At 41.2% G+C, this 24,764-nt stretch overlaps 1 protein-coding gene and 1 pseudogene across 1 annotated transcript; both read left to right on the plus strand.

Annotated features, from left to right (window-relative positions):
* Positions 1-1,947: 1,947 nt before the first annotated feature.
* LOC128591380 (sal-like protein 4) lies at positions 1,948-4,914 on the plus strand (annotated as a pseudogene).
* A 377-nt stretch (positions 4,915-5,291) lies between these two features.
* Positions 5,292-5,880, plus strand: LOC128592544 (thymosin beta-4). The gene has a single exon (XM_053600525.1). The coding sequence runs from the start codon at positions 5,343-5,345 to the stop codon at positions 5,475-5,477; it is 135 nt and encodes a 44-aa protein (XP_053456500.1). The 5' UTR covers positions 5,292-5,342; the 3' UTR covers positions 5,478-5,880.
* The last annotated feature ends 18,884 nt before the right edge of the window (positions 5,881-24,764 follow it).

The raw sequence follows: 24,764 nt of genomic DNA on the forward strand, positions 1-24,764 counted from the left end.
GCCTGCTAAGCCACAGATTTCTGACCCCACCCAGAAAACTTCTGATTCTGTGGATCTAGATGAGGCCTGAAATTGTGCATTTTAATGCCGATGTTACTTGTTGAAGAACGCATTTTGCTAACCTTTACCTAGAAAGAGGAGCTGTTCTGAGGGAAATCGCATCTATTCTTTTACTCTTGATCCTTCCTGTCTCAAAAATCTTACAGTATCCATTATTGTCAGTTCTGTGTACTTAACAGCTTTGCTGTGGAAAAGTTTCCTCATGCCCTACTCTAGAATTAACGAAGACATAAAAGTTAATGAAATATTTACTTTATTCTGAGTTTGATAAATAACCTGAGAGTTAATGTCGGAAACAATATCAGATCCTGAATCTTCTTAGCCCAGGTTCTTTGGGTGTTTCCAGGCAATAAATGAACCTGTTAATGTTATGCCCCAACTCCATCATTATTTTCTTTGGACAAAGAAGTATACGTGAATAATAATAATGCATGTACAGTCAACCCAAAATTTTTTTGAGGGAAAGGGAAAACAAATTAAGAAAATTCTCTTGGATCCTGGGGAGAAAAGACTTAAAAGATGCTCAGGGTGGCTCCTAAGAAAGACATTTCACTTTCACTTAGGAAGGAACAACAACAAGACACTCAGGAAAAGTTATAATTGTCCTCACAAAATAATTTGGGCTTAAGATTCAAAATGAAGAACTGACCCATGAATTTACCAGAAGGCCTTCCAAAACCTCACTGAAATGACTGAATTGAGATTGAAATTGTAAGGACATTTAAAAACAAGTAAAAACAAGGAAGTAAACCATCATCAGATGGAAATTCTGAGGCATTTTTGGTACACAGAAAGCACTTGGCTTCAGATAAGAAGACAATCCATAGCAGACTCAACCCTGACTCAGCTACTAACATGAGTCCTGAGGCATTTAATCTTTATCTTGATAATTGGTATCTCCACTACCCATAAACTTTACCACTTAGCACACAGAGGACAACATCTTCCATGCAGTGGCTTTTGCCTTCAAGATGAAACATTGAAATACTTTCTAAACATCATAAACAAAAGGCCTGGGGCAATGGAGAAGGAAAATCTGCCTTCTGGATCATAAAGCCTTTCCTTAGTCCTCTTTTCTGCAAAGAATAATAGAGCTAGTCTCCTAATCTCCCATCTAAAGATTGGAATATTTCTTGGGAAAAGATTCACACAGGAAGAATGTCAAGAAGAAAAATCTCTTCATAAAAAGAAACTGTGCTTCTAGATGTCATTTTCTAAAACACTACCACACTCCCAGAACATAAAATGGACTTCACTAATAAACCCTCAAAACATGCAAAAAAAAAAACAAAAACTCCACTGAGTCAGCCCTTTGATGCTTTACTTTTGCAAATGAACACATAATCAGTAATATCAAGATATGTGAGAAAACATTAACATGAAAAAGATTAAAATAAGAAAACCAACTTCGGGCGGCTCCTGTGGCTCAGTGAGTAGGGCGCCGGCCCCATATGCAGAGGGTGGCGGGTTCAAACCCAGCCCCGGCCAAACTGCAACCAAAAAATAGCCGGGCGTTGTGGCGGGCGCCTGTAGTCCCAGCTGCTCGGGAGGCTGAGGCAAGAGAATCGCGTAAGCCCAGGAGTTAAGAGGTTGCTGTGAGCCGTGTGCTGCCACGGCACTCTACCCGAGGGCGGTACAGTGAGACTCTGTCTCTACAAAAAAAAAAAAAAAAAAGAAAACCAACTGCAACTAACCTCTGCAACATAGAGAGAGCACATCTCTTAAAAAAATAAAATAGGGGCGGCGCCTGTGGCTCAGTGAGTAGGGCGCCAGTCCCATATGCCAGAGGTGGCGGGTTCAAACCCAACCCCGGCCAAAAAAAATAAAAATAAAAAAATAAAAAAAAAATAAAATAAGCAAACTAATAACTCAAAGGAAGCAAAAACAATGCACAAAGCAGATGTTTTTAAACTTCAGAAATTATACTATCTCCAAAGATATAAAAAGGTATGGCATCGCTAATTTGCATTTTATTTTGAATCTAAGAGATATATAAAAGTTGTAATTTTTAGTTGACAGTTGGGTAAATTTTATGGTTGACTCAAATGTCATTTGGATTTGGGAATTAATTGAAATTGACTTTGTGGTGTAATGAATGACTGATATTTGTGAATGTTCCACAGGAGTTTAAAAAGAAGGTATATTTCTTATTTGTTGGGTTCAAAATTTCATATGCCTATTTTTGAGCTTATTAACTGAATGTTCAAATCTTCTAAACTATCTTTTTATGTTGCTCTGTCCTACTTGCTTTGCCAGTTCCTGAGAAAGGTGTTTTGAAGTTGTTCATTATGATTATGGATTTGCCAGTTACTTGTTGGGTTTAATTCAAGGACAAGAAGTTTAGAAAAATAACAAAATGATCACCGTAGAAATAAAGGAAAGTGTTACTAAAGATAAAAACATAAAGGAATGAATTAGAAGGGGAGAAAAATCTACTAGCTTGGGGCATAAATTCAGAGGACAGGAAATAGTTTCCATGGTACTCTACAGACTGTAAATTCCCACCATAGAACTAGGCACAGAAGCTGACTGTGACATCATGGGGCCTCAACTCTCAGATAATGGATTCTCTTGGAAACAGAACTAAGTCTGGGAGCCTCAGAACTAAATGTGGTTCATTACTCTGGTGGAAGGAGCATGATCATCCAGCACCTTCCAGTGAATACACACTGGAAGAGCCAGACACTACCTCTCTTTTGGATGAGATTTTCAGTTATAAAATTAGCAATCTAATAGCCCTTAAAATTTGTGGCATTTGAAGACATCTTTTCCTTTAATAACAAAATTAATGACTGTCTAGCATCCTTTGCACATACTGTGGCAACTCCAGGGTGGGCTGGATTTTCAGAGAAACCATATATTTTTGTCTGTTCTCACAGCATGCTCCTTAAACCTTGGTCCTTTCTTATCATCTTATCTACAGCATATCTTATTCACAACTGATCCTACTTACCCTCATATACTTAAAAATGTAGAAGGGGAGAAATTTTCCTCTAATGTCTGTGACTAGGACCTTGAATTAAACTGACAAAAGAGTTTATTCAATATTTACTTTTCAGTTATTTTTTTATGTTCACATGGAAACCTTCATAAAAAAGAAATGAAGATCCAAATACATGACTAGATCTAGGGACATATATACCATTTTAACAAAAAGCAATAAATTGTAGAAATGGGAAAGGACAATAGAAAAGAGATTTGGGCTAGAAGGTGGTAAAGAGTAAGAGTGACTAGAAAATACAAGGGAAAGCAAGTGAGAGATAAGCATTGTCTTTGTAAGGTTTTTACAGTTTCAAGTTGATGTCAACTCCCCACTTCCAATGACAAGAATGTTCTCTTCCTAGTACAGGGAGGTTACCCTTCTCATAGGAAATTTATACCCTATTTTTAGATAGGAGAAAGAGATTAGAGACCACTCCTGTACCTCCTGCTTCTCCCATCCAACTGTTAACCAACCCTAAACCTGAAATCTGCTGTTTTTCAATTGCCTTCAGTTCAAAATAGTTGATATGTCAAAGTGGCATGTTTTGTGGTGGTATGTTATGATCCTCTTCAACTGTACCTTTAACAATGCTTTCTTCCTCCTCTTTCACTTCCCAAAGTCATGGTACTTTGTAGTACAGACTTTTACTGAAGATTTGGCAATAACAGAAAGAGGTTATAGCATAGAAAAGAAAAGAAAATGGGCGGCGCCTGTGGCTCAGTTGGTAAGGCGCCGACCCCATATACCAAGAGTGGCGGGTTCAAACCCGGCCCCAGCCAAACTGCAACCAAAAAATAGCCGGGCGTTGTGGCGGGCGCCTGTAGTCCCAGCTACTCGGGAGGCTGAGGCAAGAGAATCGCTTAAGCCCAGGAGTTGGAGGTTGCTGTGAGCTGTGTGAGGCCACGGCACTCTACCAAGGGCCATAAAGTGAGACTCTGTCTCTACAAAAAAATAAAAATAAAAAATAAAAAAAATCTGCAGATTATTCAGATTTAAAGTTCACTTTTACAAATCTAGGCCAAACTATTAGACCACCCTCCATACACAGTCTCTGATGGAGGAAGGGAGAGACGCTCTCTCCTTGTCCGGAATAAAAGCTAGTTTCCTGGAGTGTTTGTGGGCCCCTCAACCTTGTCCGCAAGGATGACCCCTGTGTTAGCCACCCAGCCATGCCTACAGGCCAAGCAATTTGTCTGCATGAGGTATCAGAAGATTCTCATCTAACAGTGTTTTCCAGATTCATGAGCCGACTCACACAGGATAGAACTTTTTTAATGCAACATGTGCAGTCGAGTTTTTACCACCAAGGGCAACTTGAAGGTCCACTACATGACCCACAGGGCGAACAATAACTCAGCAAGCTGTGGGGGGAAGCTGGCCATCGAGAATACCATGGCTCTATTAGGTGCTGATGGAAAGAGGGTCTTAGAAATGTTTCCCAAGGAAATCCTGGCCCCTTCCATGAGCAGAGACCCTGTCATGTGGAACAGTACACCAGCATGCTTAATGGTGGTCTGGTCATGAAGGCCAACGAGATCTTTGTGATCCAGAGCAGTGGGATTCTCTCCCTCCCAGTAATCCAAACATCCAAGATAGATGTTTCTAATCAGGTGTTAGTGCCAAGGTAGAAAAGCCAGGTGCCATTACTTCCTGGAAGATAACAAGATTTTGGTCAGCTAAGCTAAAGGACGACTGGCTTGGGAGGAGAAATGCAGGCAAAGTGAAATCTCTAAAAGCTGCTTTTTTCATTTTCTTACAAAACCCATCTCTTCCTCCTGTTTTCTTTTTCTTACAGATATGCAAATGATGTTTACTACGATTGTGACCACAACCTCTGGCAGTCTTACAATCGAGATGCTATGCTACTTTGAAAAAAAAAAATGAAAACTCAAAATAAAATTCATACCAATACAAATACAGACCAGAATTTTTTTAATTAATTAATTAATTATTTATTTATTTATTTTTGCAGTTTTGGGTGGGGCTGGGTTTGAACCCGCCACCTGCAGCATATGGGGCTGGTGCCCTACTCCTTTGAGCCACAGGTGCCTCCTGAATTTTTTTTTTTTTTTTGGAAAGAAGCTGGTCTTGCAAAGTAGCTTTGTTACTTGTGGTAAACGGTATACATAGAACTTTGTACAAACCTAGAGTGACTTTTTCCAAAAAACAGTTACCTATTTCAAGGTAGAACAGTTGGAATTTACTGAACCACCATCAAAAAGACAACTACTGGCATTCGGCACTCTGCGCAGATCGGACTCTCCTAGCTCTCGCATCGCGATCCGCTTCCTCCGCGACCATGTCTGACAAACCCGATATGGCTGAGATCGAGAAATTCGATAAGTCGAAATTGAAGAAGACGGAAACGCAAGAGAAGAATCCACTGCCTTCCAAAGAAACGATCGAACAGGAGAAGCAAGCAGGCGAGTCGTAATGAGGCGAGCGCCGCCGATATGCACTGTACATTCCACAAGCATTGCCTTCTTATTTTACTTCTTTTAGCTGTTTAACTTTGTAAGATGCAGAGTGGTTGGATCAAGTTTAAATGACTGTGCTGCCCCTTTCACATCAAAGTATCCAGAACTACTGACAACGAAGGCCACGCCTGCCTCTACCATCTGCCTGTCTGGCTGGCAGGGAAGGAAAAGAACTTGCATGTTGGTGAAGAAAGAATTGGGGTGGGACGACAGTGAAATCTAAAGTTAAAACTAAGCTGGCCCCAGGGTTTCTTGCAGGCTGTAAAATGCAGTTTAATCTGAGTGCCATTTTTTTTTCAAATGATTTTAATTATTGGAATGCACAATTTTTTTATTAATGCAAATAAAAAGTTTTAAAACCTCAAAAAAAAACAAAAAGACAACTACTTAGCCTAAGTTGGGGGGAGGGGTCCTGTGTACCTTCATGGTAACTGTGGGGTAAATGGACAAGCTCTGTCATCCATTTATTTAGGGACTTGTTTTATAAATAACCCCCAACCCTGTCCCTATCTTTTTTCTTTCTTTCTTCTTTGTTTTTTTTTTTTTTGAATGTATTTTTTAAAAATACTAAGGTTGTAGAATTATAAAATTCCTTTAACCCGGGTGGCGCCTGTGGCTCAAGGAGTAGGGCTCCGGTCCCATATGCCGGAGGTGGCGGGTTCAAACCCAGCCCTGGCCAAAAACCACAAAAAAAAAAAAAAAAAAATTCCTTTAACTCTAGAACCTTAAGTAGTATGCCCTCAAATGGACTTATTTGGTCCTTACGGAGATAATGTGGGGGTTGTGCTTATTTAAATACAATTCATTTGGAACTCTGAAAGTGCCAATGTCTTCCTGAACACCAGAAGAGGTGGGCACCTGAGTGGGGAATCACCATGCCCACTGTAATGAAACATTCTTGAGAAGAAACTCGTGCAAGGGTGTGTTTCCTGTCACAGGCTCACATACTGACTTTGTTGAATTTCCTTGGTATGACTTATACCAAGTAATTATAATGATTCCCCCCATTCCCACCTTATGAGTATTTCACAAAGGCTACAGAGTTGAAACAGGCAAGACCTGGATGCGAAAGCTTTATCTACCTAATATTTTTTTTTGTAGCCATAGCCTCTATTTTCCTATTTTATGACCACTGAAATATTCCCAGGCCCTGTCTTTTTTATTTTTTTTTGTACGAAAGGTTTTTATTGGCGAGGTAGGGATGCTGCAGAGCAGCACCAAGGAGGAGAGAAAAGAAGGTGGGGGGAGAGAGAGGAAAGGAGAAAAAGACAGAGAGAAGGAGAGAGAGAGCTCCCAGGCCCTGTCTTAAACTTAGGAGTTGACGTATTGATATTGGTGGAACAGCTGGACCTTCAAGATGATTTTGGTGACTCCTTGTAATCTCCTTTTGTACATGTAATAATATTGAACAAATAATGAAACGTTGCTTAAAAAGTGGATTAAAACTGTTACTCCAAGTCTTTTTTTTTTTGAGACGGCATCTTTTTTTTTTTTGGAGAGGCAGAGTCTCACTTTCTGGCCCTGGGTAAAGTGCGGTGGCCTCACACAGCTCACAGCAACCTCCAACTTCTGGGCTTAAGCGATTCTCTTGCCTCAGCCTCCCGAGCAGCTGGGACTACAGGTGCCCGCCACAACGCCCGGCTATTTTTTGGTTGCAGTTTGGCCGGGGCCAGGTTTGAACCCTCCACCCTCGGTATATGGGGCCGGCGCCTTACCGACTGAGCCACAGGCGCCGCCCTTGAGACGGCATCTTAAGCTGTCACTCTCAGTAGAGTGCTGTGGTATCACAGCTCACAGCAACCTCCAACTCCTGGGCTTAAGTGATTCTTTCCTCAGCCTCCCAAGTAACTGGGACTACAGGCGCCCACCATAACCCTGGCAACATATCATAACAAATACGCCCGGCTACGTTTTTTGTTGTTGTTGCAGTTGTCATCGTTGCTTTAACTGGCCTGGGCCAGATTCAAACTCGCCAGCCTTAGTGTATGTGGCCGGTGCCATACTCACTGAGCTACGGGCGCCACCTGTTACTCAGAGTCTTGTTTCTTAGTTATTGCACCTGACTTTGGGAACCTCTTTTTTCTTTTTCTTTTCTTTTCTTTTCTTTTTTTTTTTTTTTTTGTAGAGGCAGAGTCTCACTTTATCACCCTCGGTAGAGTGCGGTGGCATCACACAGCTCACAGCAACCTCCTCCTGGACTTACGCGATTCTCTTGCCTCAGCCTCCCAAGTAGCTGCAACTACAGGCGCCCACCACAACCTCGGCTACACAACGCCCGGCTACTTTTTAGTTGCAGTTTGACAGGGGCCAGGTTTGAACCCACCACCCATATGGGGCCAGCGCCCTACTCACTGAGCCACAGGCACTGCCCTTCTTTTTTCTTTTATTTTCTTTTTCTTGTTTTTGTTTTTGCACTCAGTTGTGCCTTTCCTTCTGGAATTTTAAGTGAACACAATAATAGCTACTGTTCAGGGAGGCTGAGGCAAGAGAATCGCGTAAACCCCAAGAGTAAGAGGTTGCTGTGAGCCGTGTGTCGCCACGGCACTCTACCCGAGGGCGATACAGTGAGACTCTGTCTCTACAAAAAAAAAAAAAAAAAATAGCTACTGTTCACACTGTGAAGTGAATATTGTTACATAGAACACACCAGTGGCTTTCTCACTCTTGAGCTAATGATGCCTTGTAAATATATGATCTATGAAGAAACCCCTGTACCTGATGATGCCGTCTGTCTGTTGGAAAATAAATTTTGAATTTTTTACCTCCCCCGCCCAAAAATAGAAAGAAAAAGAATTTAAAAAGCTAGTTTCCCCGGTGACATTTCTGGCTCAAGGAGTAGGGCACCAGCCCCAAATACCAGAGGTGGTGGGTTTAAACCTAGCCCTGGCCAAAAACTGCAAAAAAAAAAAAAAGAGCTAATTTCCTTTTTCTTTTCTATATAGTGTTAACTGTGAAAATTCTTTTTTTTTTTTTTGTAGAGACAGAGTCTCACTTTACCGCCCTAGGTAGAGCGCCATGACATGACAGGACTCACACAGCAACCTCCAACTCCTCGGCTTACGCGATTCTCTTGCCTCAGCCTCCCGAGCAGCTGGGACTACAGGCGCCTGCCACAACGCCCGGCTATTTTTTTTTGTTGCAGTTTGGCCGGGGCTCAGTTCGAACCCGCCACCCTCAGTATATGGGGTCGGTGCCCTGCTCACTGAACCACAGGCGCCGCCCCTGTGAGCATTCTTATAAATCGGTTTTGGCAAACATCTCTGATTTTTTGTGAGGATGAATTCCTGTGTGATAGGGTGGTGTCAAATATTTAACATTTCCTCTGTGATTGTTTAAATATTATTTTTGGCTGGACCCAGTGACTCACACTTGCAATCCCAGAACTTTGGGAGACTAAGAATTGCTTGAGCCCACAAGTTGGAGGTTTCAATGAGCTATCACACACACCACTATATTTTAGCCTAGGCAACAGAGTGAGGCACTGCCTCAAAATAAATAAATATACATACATATATACATAATTTTTTCTTTTTTCTTTTTTTTTGGTAGAGACAGAGTTTCACTTTATCACCCTCGATAGAGTGCCATGGTGTCACACAGCTCACAGCAACCTCCAACTCCTGGGCTTAGGCAATTCTCCTGCCTCAGCCTCCCGAGTAGCTGGGACTACAGGCGCCTGCCACAACGTCCGGCTATTTTTTTTTTTTTTTTGGTGTTTTTTTTTTTTCTTTTTTTTTTTGGCCAGGGCTGGGTTTGAGCCCGCCACCTCCAGCATATGGGACCGGTGCCCTACTCCTTGAGCCACAGGCGCTGCCCAACGCCCGGCTATTTTGTTGTTGTTGTTGCAGCTTAGCTGGGGACGGGTTTGAACCCGCCACCCTCAGTATATGGGGCTGGTGCCCTGCTCACTGAGCCACAGGCGCCGCCCATATATACATAATTTTTTCATTTGGAGATTAGATGTTTGCTTATTTTTCTATTTTTATTATTTCAGTTTTTCTGGAATTTATTTTGGTGAATATTGGGAAATTAGAATGTACTTTGATTACTCTTCATAATAATTAATCACTTATCTGCACACTAAAATTCTCCCTTTCCTCTGAAATTTGTGATGCATCCCTCATTATAGTCCAATTTCTTAATATATGCATTAGGATCTGTTTCTAGCTTATTAATTTTGCTCCATTTGAGCTGTCTATTTTTGCACTAGTTGGAGAAAGTTCTTATTAATTTGGTTTCAAATTTTTATAATGAAGGAAGAAAAATTATCTTCAGAGAATGAAAGAACAGAGATGATCATGAAGATATAAAGAGGAGGGAAATGATTAAGCCAAGAAATTAGTGTGTGTGTGTGTGTGTGTGTGTGTGTGAGACAAGAGGTCATTTAGAGTTGAATAATTGGAGCACTGAACTGCACTAATGGCCTGTCTACAAATGGAGAACATCAGATTGCTATGAGAGAAAAATTCTGGAATCAGTACTCTCTGGAATAAACAGCAATCTAAGAGTAGAATCAGAGGAACCCTATGTATTATCCATCCATTCATTCAACAAATATATATCGAGGGCCTACTGTGTGTCAGACACTATATTAGCCTAAGTCTAAATCAATGAACAAAACGGTACGATCTTATCTCCTGGAGCCTCTTGAAAGTAGAGAGAGAAACAATTTCAGTAGTGGGATATGTAGTCAGAGTATGTGTCCTGTTTTCTATTGTGATTAAGATAGCTATTGTGGATGTTTGACAGTTTCGGCAGGCAGAACATGAATTTCTTTCTTATATATGAATTTTTGCTCACTGTGAGTTGCCTAGAAGTAAAACCTCAGAAGGGGATTCTTGTTCACCAGCTTATCGGGGAAGTTCTCTTAGGAGGAAGGGAATGAGCGAAGCAGGACAGGTCACAGGGAAAAGCTAAGCAACGATGTCTAGCTGAAGACCTCATTTGGCCAATAGCTACTGGAAGCTCTGAACAAGAACTACACTCCAGATTTGGCCCCACTTTGAAATAAGGATATCACTTTTTTTTTTTTTGAGACAGAGTTTAACTTGTCGCCCTCAGTAGAGTGCTGTAATGTCATAGTTCACAGCAACCTCAAACTCTTGAACTCAAGTGATTCTCTTGCCTCAGCCTCCAGAGTAGCTGAGACAATAGGCATCTGTCACAATGCCCTGCTATTTTTTAGAGACTTGGTCTTGCACTTGTTCAGGCTGGTTTCAAACTCCTAAGCTCAAGCAATCCACCTGCGTCAGCCTCCCAGTGTGCTAAGAATACAGGTGTGAGCCACCATACCGGGCCTAGGGTGTCACTTTTGAATGCCAAAATTAGCCAGGCATTGGCTTCCACCTACTAAGAGTAGGTGGCCTAATTTCCAGATCTGAACCAGTTACCATTCAGATAGGAGTCATTTTCGGGAAAGGTTAATGGAAGATGAGTGCCTTAGCTTGGTAAAGAAAGCATGCATGAGACATCAAGAGCACATACTACGTTCACAAGGTCATAGCCAGGGCTCTACACTTAAGGCTGTCTTTGAACTTAAGGTAACGGAAGACCTGGTCTAAGCTTAAGTCAAAGCATAACTATGAAACTGACTCTTTTGCAGCCCTGGACATAAGCCATAAGAAATAAACCTAATCCTAGCACCACTGTAGCCCTAACTTTAGCAATATCCCAAACATCACTCTAGCACTGCCCTATCCCTGACCCCAGCTGTAGCCCTAACCTTAGCCCCAGCCTGAACACTAAACCTGTGGCTCTCTTTATCTTTTCTAGTTTTTTGATCTCAGTGTTCTAATTTTTGCATTAAATCTGTGAGCTGCCCACTATACTCCTGTTTTTCAATATATTCCTGTTTATTTTGATATAAATAACTTTTGCAATGTACTGTTTTTCTTAAATTAATCAATATCTATTTCTATTGCTTCCAGTTAAGAGCCCTAACCAATGCAGAAATTGGTACCAAGAGTAGATTCTGGCAAAGACCCTTTGATAGTTGAGAAAACTTGAAGGAAATATCTGGGCTGCTTGGGTACAAAGACAATGAAATACAGTTCATTTACAGGGATGAGAATTTGGCAGCCTTTAGCAAAATATGAGAAAACAGTTGCTTAAATTGGTACTTGTAGTCACTTGGAATGGCTATTCACTAGAAAAAGGGCTTTGAAGCAGTAAGTGATTGCCACAGGAGTGACACATACACATGCAAACACACACACACACACACACACACATACACACCCCCCCCCCCAAAGAATTTAAGACCCATGAGTTGAAATAGCTTGTTTTAATGAGGCTGAAGAGTGTAAAGTCCCAGTAGGGAATCTCTATGACTGTGATAAAATAATCTCTTATTTTAAAACTACAAAGCCTGGGTGGCGCCTGTGGCTCCGTCGGTAGGGTGCCGGCCCCATATACCGAGGGTGGCGGGTTCAAGCCCGGCCCCGGCCAAACTGCAACCAAAAAATAGCTGGGCGTTGTGGCGGGCGCCTGTAGTCCCAGCTACTCGGGAGGCTGAGGCAAGAGGATCGCTTGAGCCCAGGAGTTGGAGGTTGCTGTGAGCTGTGTGAGGCCACGGCACTCTACCGAGGGCCATAAAGTGAGACTCTGTCTCTACAAAAAAAAAAAAAAAAAAAAAAAAAACTACAAAGCCTGAGTAGAAAAAAAAACATTAACTCTGTGGACTGTAAATGACATCAGTTGAATTTACAGTCTTGGCTATGTTCTTAGCTGATTAACAAAAATTGCACTCAGTAGTGGTCTATGTCAAATGCATTTGTGATGCCAGAAATTGTATGTATTATCAAACTTTTTTGGTCTTAGAATGCCTTACCCTCTTAAAAATTGTGGAAGACCTTAAAAAACATTTGTTTATGTGCCATAGCTACTGATATTTATGATGTTAGAAATTCCAACTGAGAACAAAAAATTTTTTTTTGAGACAGAGTCTCACTATGTCACCCTTGGTAGAGTACTTGGCATCACAGCTCACAGCAACCTCCAACTCTTGGGCTTAAGCGATTCTCTTGCCTAAGCTTCCCAAGTAGCTGGGACTACAGGTCCTCACCACAACGCCCAGCTATTTTTCTGTTGCAGTTGTCATTGTTGCTTAAGTGGCCCAGGCTGAGTTCAAACCCGCAGTTTCGGTGTATGTGGCCAGCGCTGTAACCACTGTGCTATGGGTGCCGAGCCAGAATTTTTTTTCTTAATGTAATAATATTTAGGCCAGATGCAGTGGCTCACACCTGCACACCTGTAATCCCAGCACTCGAGGAGACAAAGGCGGGTGGATTTCTTGAGCTCAGGAGTTCAAGACCACCCTAAGCAAGAGCGAGATCCCATCTCTACTAAATAGAAAAATTAGCCCAGTGTCATGGCAGGCACCTATGGCCCCAGACAGTTGGGAGCTGAAGCAAGGAGATTATTTGAGCCCAACAATGTCTTTGGCCGCTGGCAACAATAAATCCTCAGCAATGGTATGAGGTTTCACAGCTCTGGCAATTGTGAGTGCCACCAAATATGAGGCTTCCACAGCTGCTTAGGTTTTGTTTGTGGTACTTGCCACCAGTGTCAACTCTGGTTTTCTTGAGTCCATCAGCTTTGCTTTTGAAATAGTTGGTATCTTTGCCGGCAAAGCTTGGATGCTTGCTTTCAAATGGCATTTTAGTTTGTTCTGCTTCATATATTCAGTTGACAGAACTTCACAACAAATAACACATTGCAGTTTCTCAATTCCTGCTATAATTATTAAGGTAAAACCATACTGTAAAAAATCCTTGCTATAGCTTCTTGGCCTTTTTGCTAAGATCAAGTGTAAAAATCCTCAGTATATTTTCTTTTCTTAATGTTCTTCTCTAGACGATCCATTGTCATGGAATGATTTGCTAATAAAAATAATATATAATAATAGCTTTAATAAAACAAAAGATGATACATGGCATAGTTCAGTCAATACAGCTCATTAAAGTTTCCTATGATTTAACCTTCTGTTTGTTTTTTTTTACATACCTGTTACTATCACAAGGAGGCAGTATTCACATCAGCCACAGCTGCATATAAAAAGACCGATCAGCATCCAGATTAAGTTCCCATGGTACAGATATATATATATATTTTGCAGTAGTTGATGATTTTACAGTACATAATTTTACATTTACCCAGTAATTTTAATTCATGAAGTGTCATTTTACCTCCAATACTGCTGTTTTCAACACAGCAGCTGCTTTCTACACAGTAGCTGCTCTCTGCACATGTGTGACTGGTCCACATAAGTACATTATGGCACCAACCCTGTCACATACATCTGTATTTGTAGGGGGGTGTATGTATTGGGGTTGGTGCGGTTGTCATCACGCCAGGTACTGGTATGTGGGTATATCTGCGTGTGGATGGATCTGCCTGGAGATGGATAGAGGAGCAGTGTCTCAGTTCCTAAGACCATCAGAAATATGTGTTTTCCGATGGTCTTAGGCCATCCCTGTGAAAGGGTCATTCAACCCCCAAAGAGGTCCCGACTCACAGGGTGAGAACTGCTGGTCTATTCCTATGACAGAAATAACTCTTTAATTACTGTTACTTCATGTTATGTTTTGGTCTGGTCAGGGTTAGTACCCCTTGATTATATTTTTTTATTGTCTTAGATATTCTTACATTTTTATTCTTACATAGAAATTTTAAAATACATTGTTATTTCCTTAAAATAAAATTTCTTTGGCATTCGGTTGGAATTACATAAAATTCACTGATTAATTTGGGGATAAGTGACGTATCACAACATCAAGTCTTTCCATCTGGTTAACTCAGTTAACATGTAATTACTATCCTCAGGTCTTAGTCAACACTAATTAAACATGACAGCCTTATATTAGATGTGTTTGGGCACACAATTGGGGGCGCCTATAAGTGGCATAGATTGGAAAGAGGCAAGAGGCCTGCAATGAGTCATTTAGAGGCCCGGGGCAAGAGGCAATGACAAGGGAAGAGATTTTAGGATAATACAAATGTTTTTCGAGATTCTCAGATTTACTGGGGAAAAGGACAGAATGTTCTGTTATCAGGCCTGATGGAAACTATGGTTGTCTGTGCAGTAACTGAGGAAGGCAACAGGAGAGAAATTGAAGATAATGCTGCTGTGGTAATAAGGCCACCTATGCTTTCTTTTTCTTGTCTATACTTACTGAGCATTCTTTTGTTACAGTTTTGCCTTTCATTATTTTCTATTTTTTTGGGGGGGGTGAGACAAGAGTCTCATTCTGTTGCCCAGGCTAGAGTGCCACGGCAACATGGCTCACAGCAACCTCAATCTCCTGGACTCAAATGATCCTCCTGCCTCAGCCTCCCACAGAGCTGGGACTACAGGCACCTGCCACAATGCCCAGCTAATTTTTCTATTTTTAGTAGAGACAGGGTCTCACTCTTGCTCAGGCTGCTCTCAAACTCCTGAACTCAAGCAATCCACCCGCCTCTGACTCCCAGAGTGCTAGAATTACAAGCACAAGCCACCTTGCTTGACCCATTATTTTCAACTTGAAAAAAGTCATATTTTCAGGTAGGCTTTTGCTACTGCCATAAAACTGGATTTTATTTTTCACCCACTGTGAGAGTCTTCTCTTTCTAAAGGAAGATTTAACTTCTTTTTTTTTTTTTTTTTGGAAGATTTAACTTTTTAATACCTGCTCTGACTATTGATTATTCATTGGCCTTATTCGTATCATATTTTTTGTTTTGACTTTATCAGTTTCTCCTCTGTTGATTTAGGTGGCCTACAATTATTTCAGTTTCTCTAATAATAACCCCTAAATCTAAACAATCTATATTTCTCCATAAAAATCATAAATTATATAGGATGAAACCTTTAGATTTACCTCTTTCTTCCATTCTCCTCCTTCTATACCTTTCCAGATTTTGTGGAAATAGTATATTTTAATTTCTATTTATATATATATAATTTTACCCTTAAATATTTATTTAGTAAGCAATGCATTAAGTATTCTAATCATATTACAAATTATTTAGACTTTAAAGTTATACTGGGGGCGGCGCCTGTGGCTCAGTCGGTAAGGCGCCGGCCCCATATACCGAGGGTGGTGGGTTCAAACCCGGCCCCGGCCAAACTGCAACCAAAAAATAGCCGGGCGTTGTGGTGGGCGCCTGTAGTCCCAGCTACTCGGGAGGCTGAGGCAAGAGAATCGCTTGAGCCCAGGAGTTGGAGGTTGCTGTGAGCCGTGTGACGCCACGGCACTCTACCAAGGGCCATAAAGTGAGACTCTGTCTCTACAAAAAAATAAATAAATAAATAAAATAAATAAATAAATAAATAAATAAAGTTATACTGGTTTTGATGTTAACTCTCATTTTTAAAATAAACTTTTCACATTAGAATAATTTTAGATCATAAAAAATGGCACAGGTAGTATAAATTGTTTCTTTGTGTCCTACACCCAGTTTCCCCGATTATTAACATCTCAGATTAATATGGTATATTTGTCATAATTGATGAAAAAATACTGATATATTATTATTAACTAAAGTCCATGTTTGATCCAGATTTACGTAGTTTTTACTGAATGTTCTCTCTCTTCCAGGATCCCATGTAGGACACCATATTACGTTTAGTCTTCTTATCTCTGAGGCTCTTCTTGGCTCTGATCGTTTCTCTGGATTTCCTAGTTTTTTATAATCTTGTCAGTTTTGAGGAATATTTATCAGGTTATTTTCAGACTGTCTCTCAACTGGGATATGTCTGATATTTTTCTCATGATTAGGCTGAGGCTACGGTCTTGGGGTTTTTCTTGTTTATTTTAGTATCCCACCAAGTCTTCTTAATGGGCTCCAAGGAGGAAGAACACAGAGGGAAAGTGCCATGCTCATCACGTCCATCAAGGGAACAGGCTGTCAACGTGACTCAGTACCGTTGATGTCAGCCTTGATTGCCTGAAGGAGTATTTGTCAGGGTTTTCACTGGATAGTTTATAGTTATACTCTTCTCTCTCCCTCCCTCCCTTCCTCCCTTCCTTCCTTCCTTCTTTCCCTCCCTCCCTCCCTTCCTTCTCCTTCCTCTCTGTCTCTCTCTTTCTCTTTTAGACTGAGTCTCACTCTGTTGCCCCAGGCTAGAGTGGCATCACAGCTCACAGCAACCTCAAATTTCTGGGCTTAAGCGATCCTCTTGCCTTAGCCTCTGTCTCCAGAACCGCTGGGACTACAGACGTGCACCACCGTGCCTGGCTTATTTTTATATTTTTTAGTAAAAACAGTGTCTCCCTCTTACTGAGGCTGGTCTCAAACTTCCAAGCTCAGGTGATCCACCTGTCTCAGACTCCCAGAGTGCTAGGATTACAGGCCTGATCCACCATTCATGGCTTTCTTCACCTCTTTCATAATACACTCTTTGAAAGGAAGTTATTATGCATAGCCCACACTTAGAAAATGGGAGTTAAGCTCCACCTCTTGATAGTGGAGATCTACATACTTCATTTGGAATTCTTCTGCATAGGAGATTTCTTTTCCTCTTCGTGTATTTATTTGTTCATTCATTTATTATGTCAATGTGGATTCATGGATATTTACTTTTTATAATACTTTGGGCTGTATTCCAATAGCGCCTTATTTATTTTGTTGCTCAAATTATTCCAGGATTGTTCAATAAGAACTTTTTCAGTTCTGGGCGGCCCCTGTGGCTCAAGGAGTAGGGTGCTGGTCCCATATGCTGGAGGTGGCGGGTTCAAACCCAGCCCCGGCCAAAAACCACAAAAAAAAAAAAGAACTTTTTCAGTTCTAAGCCTTTTTGACATAAATCCACGGTTGTGGGTTTGGTTTGTGTTTTAATATTCTTTACTTTCTGGCAATATAAGATAATTCAGACTCATCTCATATCTCTATATTGTTCATGTGCTCTTCTTGCTTCTGTATTCAGGTTATTTTTATATGTTTTCTTAGAGTATGTCCTTAAGTAAGATTAATGTTTTATTGTGAAAAGGAAATATAAAATTATTAAAAATTTAAGGGTTACTATATTAAAAGAAATAGAAATAGGTTGTAAAATTTTCAGACTCATTGAGAGGGAAGAAAAAGAACCAATAAAATATGTTCTATTCAACAAACTTGTGCAACAAGCCATGGGGGTAAGGAAACAATGAGTTCATCAAGTTTCTCCAAATTGTGTGTCATTTCTTCGTTTGGGCATGAGGAAGCACAACCTCAAAGGATGCTTCAGACACAGCTTCTCGTGAAAGCAAATTCAAATTTGGATTCTTGCCAGAAGAAATATCCACCATTTCTGCAGCATGTCCAAGAGGTTCAGATATAGGTGTTCCCACATTTTGTTCTTGGTTTTGTGCTTCCATTGGCAAAAAACGTCATCCCACATGTGATAGGATAGCTTTTGTGTTCTGTTGTATTCAGTGATTTAAATACAGTGACAGGCATGAGCACTTGGTTCCCATTCCTGAAAGTCCTCTGTGCGCTCAGCTAACAAACAGGCCTGGTACCTTCCTTTAAGAACCTGGTGCTGCTGAGTCTTCAATTTAACTGATCCATGTAGGATGGGTTTTGGAGGAATAAGTATGTTCCCCACTGCCACATTACCTTGGCTACGTCAGCTTCGTCTTTGCCAAGTTCTTATAACCTACATGAAAGTTGTTTCTTATTGGCTTATTTATTTCTAAGGCCTGGTGAGAGAAACAGTTTGTTGCTCAAATTGGATTCTATCCATTTATGGATAGAATTATGGATTCTATCCATAATTGGGTCAACTGCCTGATTTTGCTAAATGTGATAAATTTAGTAACAGCAGGAAGAGAATATTCTACTTGCTGGGGCTGAGCAATGCAAGACTGTTACTTTTGTTGTCTTTTCACCATCCTTGTAGCACAGAAACCGATGACCCTGCTTCCCTCTCCTCCTCTCCTAGAGTGACATCATCACAGCATCTAAGAAATTTCCTTAGTGCCTCTTTCTTTGCTTTGATGGTTGCCAACATAGGCTTGTGCTAAGCCAGGCAATGACCAATGTGCATAATAGTAATGGCGGGAGAGGTATCTTAGTTTGGCCTCCTCCAAAAGTAGCCCCTAAGATTTGCAAGCAGTTTATTTGGGAGTGATTCCAGGATACATGAGCAGGGGAGCAGAGAAGTGAGACAGGAAAGGAAGATAGCCAAAGAAAGATGTTTTATCAAGAAAAATAACTGGAGCTTCATCGTGTAAAGGAAGTCTGGGAGCCAGCATAGAATTGAACATATATTGCCCAAGGGACAAGGGAATATGGACTTCTGGAAGAGATATTTCATTCTTTAGAACTTTCAGCCCATTGCGTTGAGGTGTGCAGACTTCGGTAGCCAGAGGATGTGGTCAGCAAAAAAGATGCAGGTGCTGGCAGCTGGGACTGGCTGCATTACAACGGCAAGCCTGAGGGGAATATAGACAGACCCCTAGCAGTGTCTCCCAACAAGAAGTTTTTCCCAATTCTTATCAACAAGTAACTATTTCAGACGCTATAACGTGGTGTGATGATGCGTGTACCTTTCCTGACCAAAATAGTGGCATCTTTTTGGTAGCAGGTCCTAACCCCTAGCTCTAGTCCTAAAAGTCATTTGACCCAACTGGGCCAATCATGTAACCTCATGCTTCCTAGTGAAACATAAAGAAAAATAAAACAATAAACTTGTAATTTGAACTGATGAAGCAATTTTATTTATAATATGTTTTCAAAATAACCAAAATAAATTGAAGAAAAAATATATTTGGGCTGGACATGGTGGCTCACACCTGTAATCCTAGCACTCTGAGAGGCCAAGATGGGGGGTTTACCTGAACTAAGGCATTCCAGACCAGCCTGAGCAAGAGCAAGACCCCAAAGAGAGAGAAAAAAAAAACCCAGCCTGGCACTGTGGCAGGAGCTACTCAGAAGGCTGAGGCAAGAGGATCACTTGCCTTTAAGAGTTTGAGGTTGCTGTGAGTTATGATGCCACTGTACTCCACAGAGAGAGGGCAAAAAGTGAAACTCTGTCTCAAAAAAAAAAAAAAGACTCTAGCTTAGAACGAGGATTAGATGATCTCAGACTTCATGAAAGCAAGAGGATTGACAGGTGTCAGTAGAGTCATACAATGAAACCGAGGAATCCTAGAACATGGAGAGAAGTAGTTCCATGAATAGACATACCATAATGACAAAGTAATATAGGATATTCTTTACCCCAAGAGTAATACTGCATATCTTGCAAACAAGTGGGATCTAGTAACATTTTGATATGATCACTTTATAATGGGTCGTGGAAGGAAAATTAAGATGCCCATAACATATTCTCAAGATTTTTTAAATTTGAGATGAAAAATGAGAATTAGTACACTCTCCACTCCTCCAAAAGTAATAAAATGTTAATTAGTGAATACATTCCAAGTCCTATGTATCTTCGGTTAGATCCTAAAGGATTGGTCCAATCAACAAATATTTAATAAGCACTGCTATGGTCTAGATATTGTGCAGACAGTATATCTAGGAATAAGAGTATCTTGGGATTTAAGAGGTAGGAGACAGAAAATAATAATAAATCAATCAATTATATATTAATATGTGCTAAATAATTTAAAAAGAGCAGAATAAGGGGCATTGGGAGTACCAGGGGAAAAGAAGTAGTAGTATTAATGAGATGGTGCCAGGAGGCCTCAGTGACAGGAGAAGAGTCTTAAGAATACTCAGAGGAAGGAAGAGCTTTCCAAGCAAAGGGAACAGCTAGTGCAAAAGTAAGAATGTCCCTGGTATGTTTAAGGAACAACAAGGAGACCACTGTGCCTATGAAGTGAAGTGAGATAGAGAGAAATGGAAAATGAGGTAGGTGAGGTCAGAGGAGACCATGTAGGTCTCATGGGCCATCGTAAAGACTTTTGCTGATATTCTGGGAGGGATGGCAACCATTGGAGGATTTTGAACTGAGGAGAACTGTGTTATGACTCGCATTTTCAAGATCATGGGCTCCTGTATTGACAATGGACAGGGGCAGAGAGCAGGGAAGCAAGCAAGGTTCTTGCAGCCATCCAGGAAAGGTGATGGTGGCTTAGAATAGGGCAGAAATAGTGACAATAGGAAGAGGTAGATTCTGGACTATTTTGAAGGTAGAACCAATAGAATTTTCTGATGGATTACATGTGGGGTAGAGAAAACAGAGAAGTCAAAATGAGTACAAGGTTTTTGGCCTGAACAAATGAAATCCAGGAGACTATGGGAGAAGAACAGCAGTTCAGTTTAGGGCATAGTAAGTTTGAGATGCCTATTAGACATCCAAATGACAGTGTCAGATAGGAAGTTTGTTTATGTGAGTCTGGAATTTAGGGGGAAAGTCTGGGCTAGAAGTATAAATTTGTAGTTATCTGTGTACCAAGGGTGTTTAAACCCTTAAGGTTAGATGAGATCATTAAGAAATGGGTGTACAGCACAGAATCCAAGTGAAGAAAATGTTTCCAGGAGAAAGGTGACAGAAGTTGTGTCAGATGGTGCTGAGAGGTCAATTAAAAGGAAAACAGGTCAGGTGTGGTGACTCACATCTGTAGTCTCAGCATGTTGGGAGGCTAAGGCGGTAGTATGGGTGAAGGCCAGAAGTTTAAGACCAGCATAAGTAACAATGTGAGACCTTGTCTCTACAAAATTCAAATAAAAAAACTAGCCAGGCATGATGGCACGTGTTTGTAGTTCCAACTACTAGAGCAGCTAAGGTAGGAGGATGACTTGAGCCCAGGAGTTTGAGGTCACAGTGAACTATGATCATACCGCTGCACTCTAGCCTGAATAAGAAACTCAAAAAAATATGAAAACAAAGGAGAACAGAGAATAGACACTCGATGTGGCAACATGAAGGTCAGTGGTGATCTTGACAAGGGCTCTTTGGGTGAAATGGTCTGGACAAAAGTCTGACTGGAATGGTTTTAAGGAAAAAAATAGAGAAGAATTGAGACTGTGACAATTAGCAATTCTTTGAGGAGATTTGCTATAAATGAGAGCAAAGGACGGCATCTGGAGGTGGAAGAGAAGTCAAGAGAATTTTTTCTTTCATTCAACATGGAAGGAATAACAATATGCTTGTGTGCTGGTGAGAATGCCCCAGCAGAGAGGAAAAATTGGTGATGAAAGAGAGCAGGGTGAGTTACTGTAGTGAAGTACCCGAGCAGGTGTATTAGTTTCCTAGGGCTGCCATAACAAATTACCACAGACTTGGTGGCAGTGGAGGTGGGGAGGGGAAGCCATGGGACCTAAGCATCTGAGGCTGGTCCTCCAGGGGCCTGGTCTTCCTCATACCCTCCATGGACAGCCACTGGCATTCTTGATTATCCCCTGAAGCTCATCTTTCACACAGCAGCTGGAGGGGGCTTTTATGTATTTATTTTTGGGACAGAGCCTCGAGCTCTGTTGCCCTGGGTAGAGTGCCAGCAACCTCCAACTCCTGGGCTCAAACGATTCTCCTTTCTCCGCCTCCCAAGTAGCTGGAACTACAGGCGCCCATCACAATGCCCGGCTATTTTTTGGTTGCAGCCATCATTGTTGTTTGGTGGGCCTGGACTGGATTCAAACCCACCAGCTCAGGTGTATGTGGCTGGCACCTTAGCCGCTTGAGCCACAGGTGCCGAGCCTTAGTTTGCTTCTTTGCTTGGCATTCACTTGACCAATGAGAGAGAGGAGCTGGTAGATAAATACTGTTTCTTCCTTCCATCCTGCATTCTATGCAATTCCTCAGAGGGTCTTGGGACTAAGCCCCAATTGCCCAGAGTTTATACACTCGTGAATGGGCTTTCTGTCCCTCCCTTTTTCATTCTTTCTGGTCTCAATTTCTTTTTCCACCCTACTCCATGGGATAATGTCCCAAAAGATACTACTTGCCTGAAGTCCTTCCCCATTGCTGCTTTCTGAGAGAACACGAACAGTTTGCATTTTAATTCCTTTTCTTGGGTTATTTCCTACATTTCCACCTTGGGTCTCTGGCTGTATTTTAGGTTCCTAAAGGTCAGGGATCAGATGTTTTCTCCAGTTAACTGACTCAGGGCCTGGCAAATGCCACTAAACATGCTGATTTTGATTTGATTTGACAAAATGAAAGAATACAATGGCTATCTGTAGCCCAAGGGGAGCTGGTTGCTACTAGTACAGAGACTTCCGCCTGTTATTAAAAAAGGCTGGAACCTGCTGGGGCAAATACTGTTTTTTTCTTCTGTCTACCCATCTTGCTTGCCTCCCAGGTCCCTGTACTGCTTTTAGCAGCAGCAGGTCAGCAGCTACTCCAAGTAGCTCATGAGCTTGGGCAGGCCCACAGCTGGGGCTCTCACTGGGTCTCCGCTTGCCATCTGCTTCTTTCAAGCTAGGAGTGGGAGAAGGAAACCAGCCCTTTTCTGTATCAGGGGTGGGATCTACATGTCTGTCATCTGGCATCATCTGGCACTGCAGGACACAGACGGACTCCAATGAAGGAATGACTTCAAAATTCTGTTCCAGCCTTGACTGAATTTCATGAACAGAGAAAGTGATGGGCAGCTGGTAAAGGTGCAAAGAGAGCTGGATATATTCAGCAGACAAGAGTTGTAGTTAAGGGTCTACCACTAATTTGATGCTCCTGTGGTTATGTACTACTTTTCTGCCCACAGTTTCCTGAAAATGAGGTTGGACTAGATGATCTCAAAGAACTCCAAGCTTTAGGATTCCTAAGTTACATAACTGAAAGGTAACTGATCTGTTAGTTAATACTTCAAATAGCTTATTATTTTTCCTTAAAATCCTTCATACCCTGTCTATTCTAGATTCACTATGAGACAGCCCCAGCTTACCTGCTCCTGCACACTCCCAGGCAGCCATGCCCATTTACAGACAAACATGCTATATACATGATGATTTCTTTTGTAATCGAAATTTTTATTGAGATAATTATAGATTCACATTCAATTGTAAGTAATATACTTTCCCCAGTTTCTCCCTAAGATTAGTTTTGTAAAACCTTAGCATATCATAACTAGGATATCGACATCAACACAATTCACCTCTATCTTTGAGATTTGTCTAGGTTTATTTGTACTCATTTGTGTGTGTTTTAAGTTTTATATAATTTTATCACCTGTGCCATCACAATCAAGATACTTAACAGTTCCCAAACCATAAGCATGCCTTGTGTTGCCCTTTCAAAACCACATCTGCCTTCCTCCCATCCTACCTTACTTCCCCATTTGATGGTTTTCCAGAAACTTTTTATTTGGAAATAAGTTCAGATTTATGGAAATATTCCAGTGCACTCTTTACACAGATTCACTGATAATGTTTTGTCAATTTGCTTTACCATTGTTGCCTATCAAGATGTTTCCCCCCGAACCACTCAAAATTGCACACGTTATGATCTGCTACCCCTTCATGATACTTCAGTGTGTATTTCCTCAGAATAGAGATATTCTTGTATATATGGAAGTATAAGTTGTCAATATCAGTAAACTTAACATTGATCGGATACTTTACAATAAGGATTCTGACTTTGTCAATTGGAATGTCCATTACAACATTTTCTCTCATCCAGTCTAGGATTAGGTATGTCATTTAGCTGTCTTGACTGTTTAGCACCCTTTAATCTGGAACATTTACCAAGCTTTCTTTTGACTTTAATGACACCTACAGTTTGGAAGAATATAATCTCTGCCCCCCTTTAATAGATGCTTGATGTTAGCCAAAAGGCTGAAAAGCAATAGGTTATGCATTCTCCTCAAGAATACTGCATAGGTGATGTGGACATGATATTCATCTGCTCTCATTGCTGATGTTAAGTTTGATCTGGTCAAGGCGCTGTATTCCTGGCCCCTATGAGAAGACACATTAAACCAGGCAAACATCTGCTTTCCAGTAACGCTCCTCCCTAGAGTTAGCATCCACCGATGATTCTTGCCACCACCAATCTCCATGATCTCTTCAAGTCCTCCGCTAGTATCAGAAATCTGATTTTGTAGGATTTAGCTTCCTTGAACTTTTGGTTCTAGTCTGAGTCTACTCCAAAGCCTCCCAATGTCCTCTACGACTTCTGAGCAAAGAAGGCCAAAGAAGTAGACTCAGCAGCCTCAACTGGAAATGAGCTCATCGGGGTAGTTCCCCGTTAAACCGTTCACAAGTAATTTGCATAATAGAGCAGTCTGTAAGCGCTTACTTCCTGGATCGTTTCCTGATCCCGGCTTTTGGTCCACACATCCCCGCCTCCCCCCACCCCCCGCGTCACCCTTTGGTGACATTTTGCTCAGACTGCT

The sequence above is a fragment of the Nycticebus coucang genome, chromosome 8, assembly GCF_027406575.1.
Source record: "Nycticebus coucang isolate mNycCou1 chromosome 8, mNycCou1.pri, whole genome shotgun sequence".
NCBI lineage: Eukaryota > Metazoa > Chordata > Mammalia > Primates > Lorisidae > Nycticebus > Nycticebus coucang.

Coding starts and splice junctions, on each gene's coding strand:
- LOC128592544 (XM_053600525.1), top strand. CDS start 5,343: ATGTCTGACAAACCCGATATGGCTGAGATCGAGAAATTCGATAAGTCG.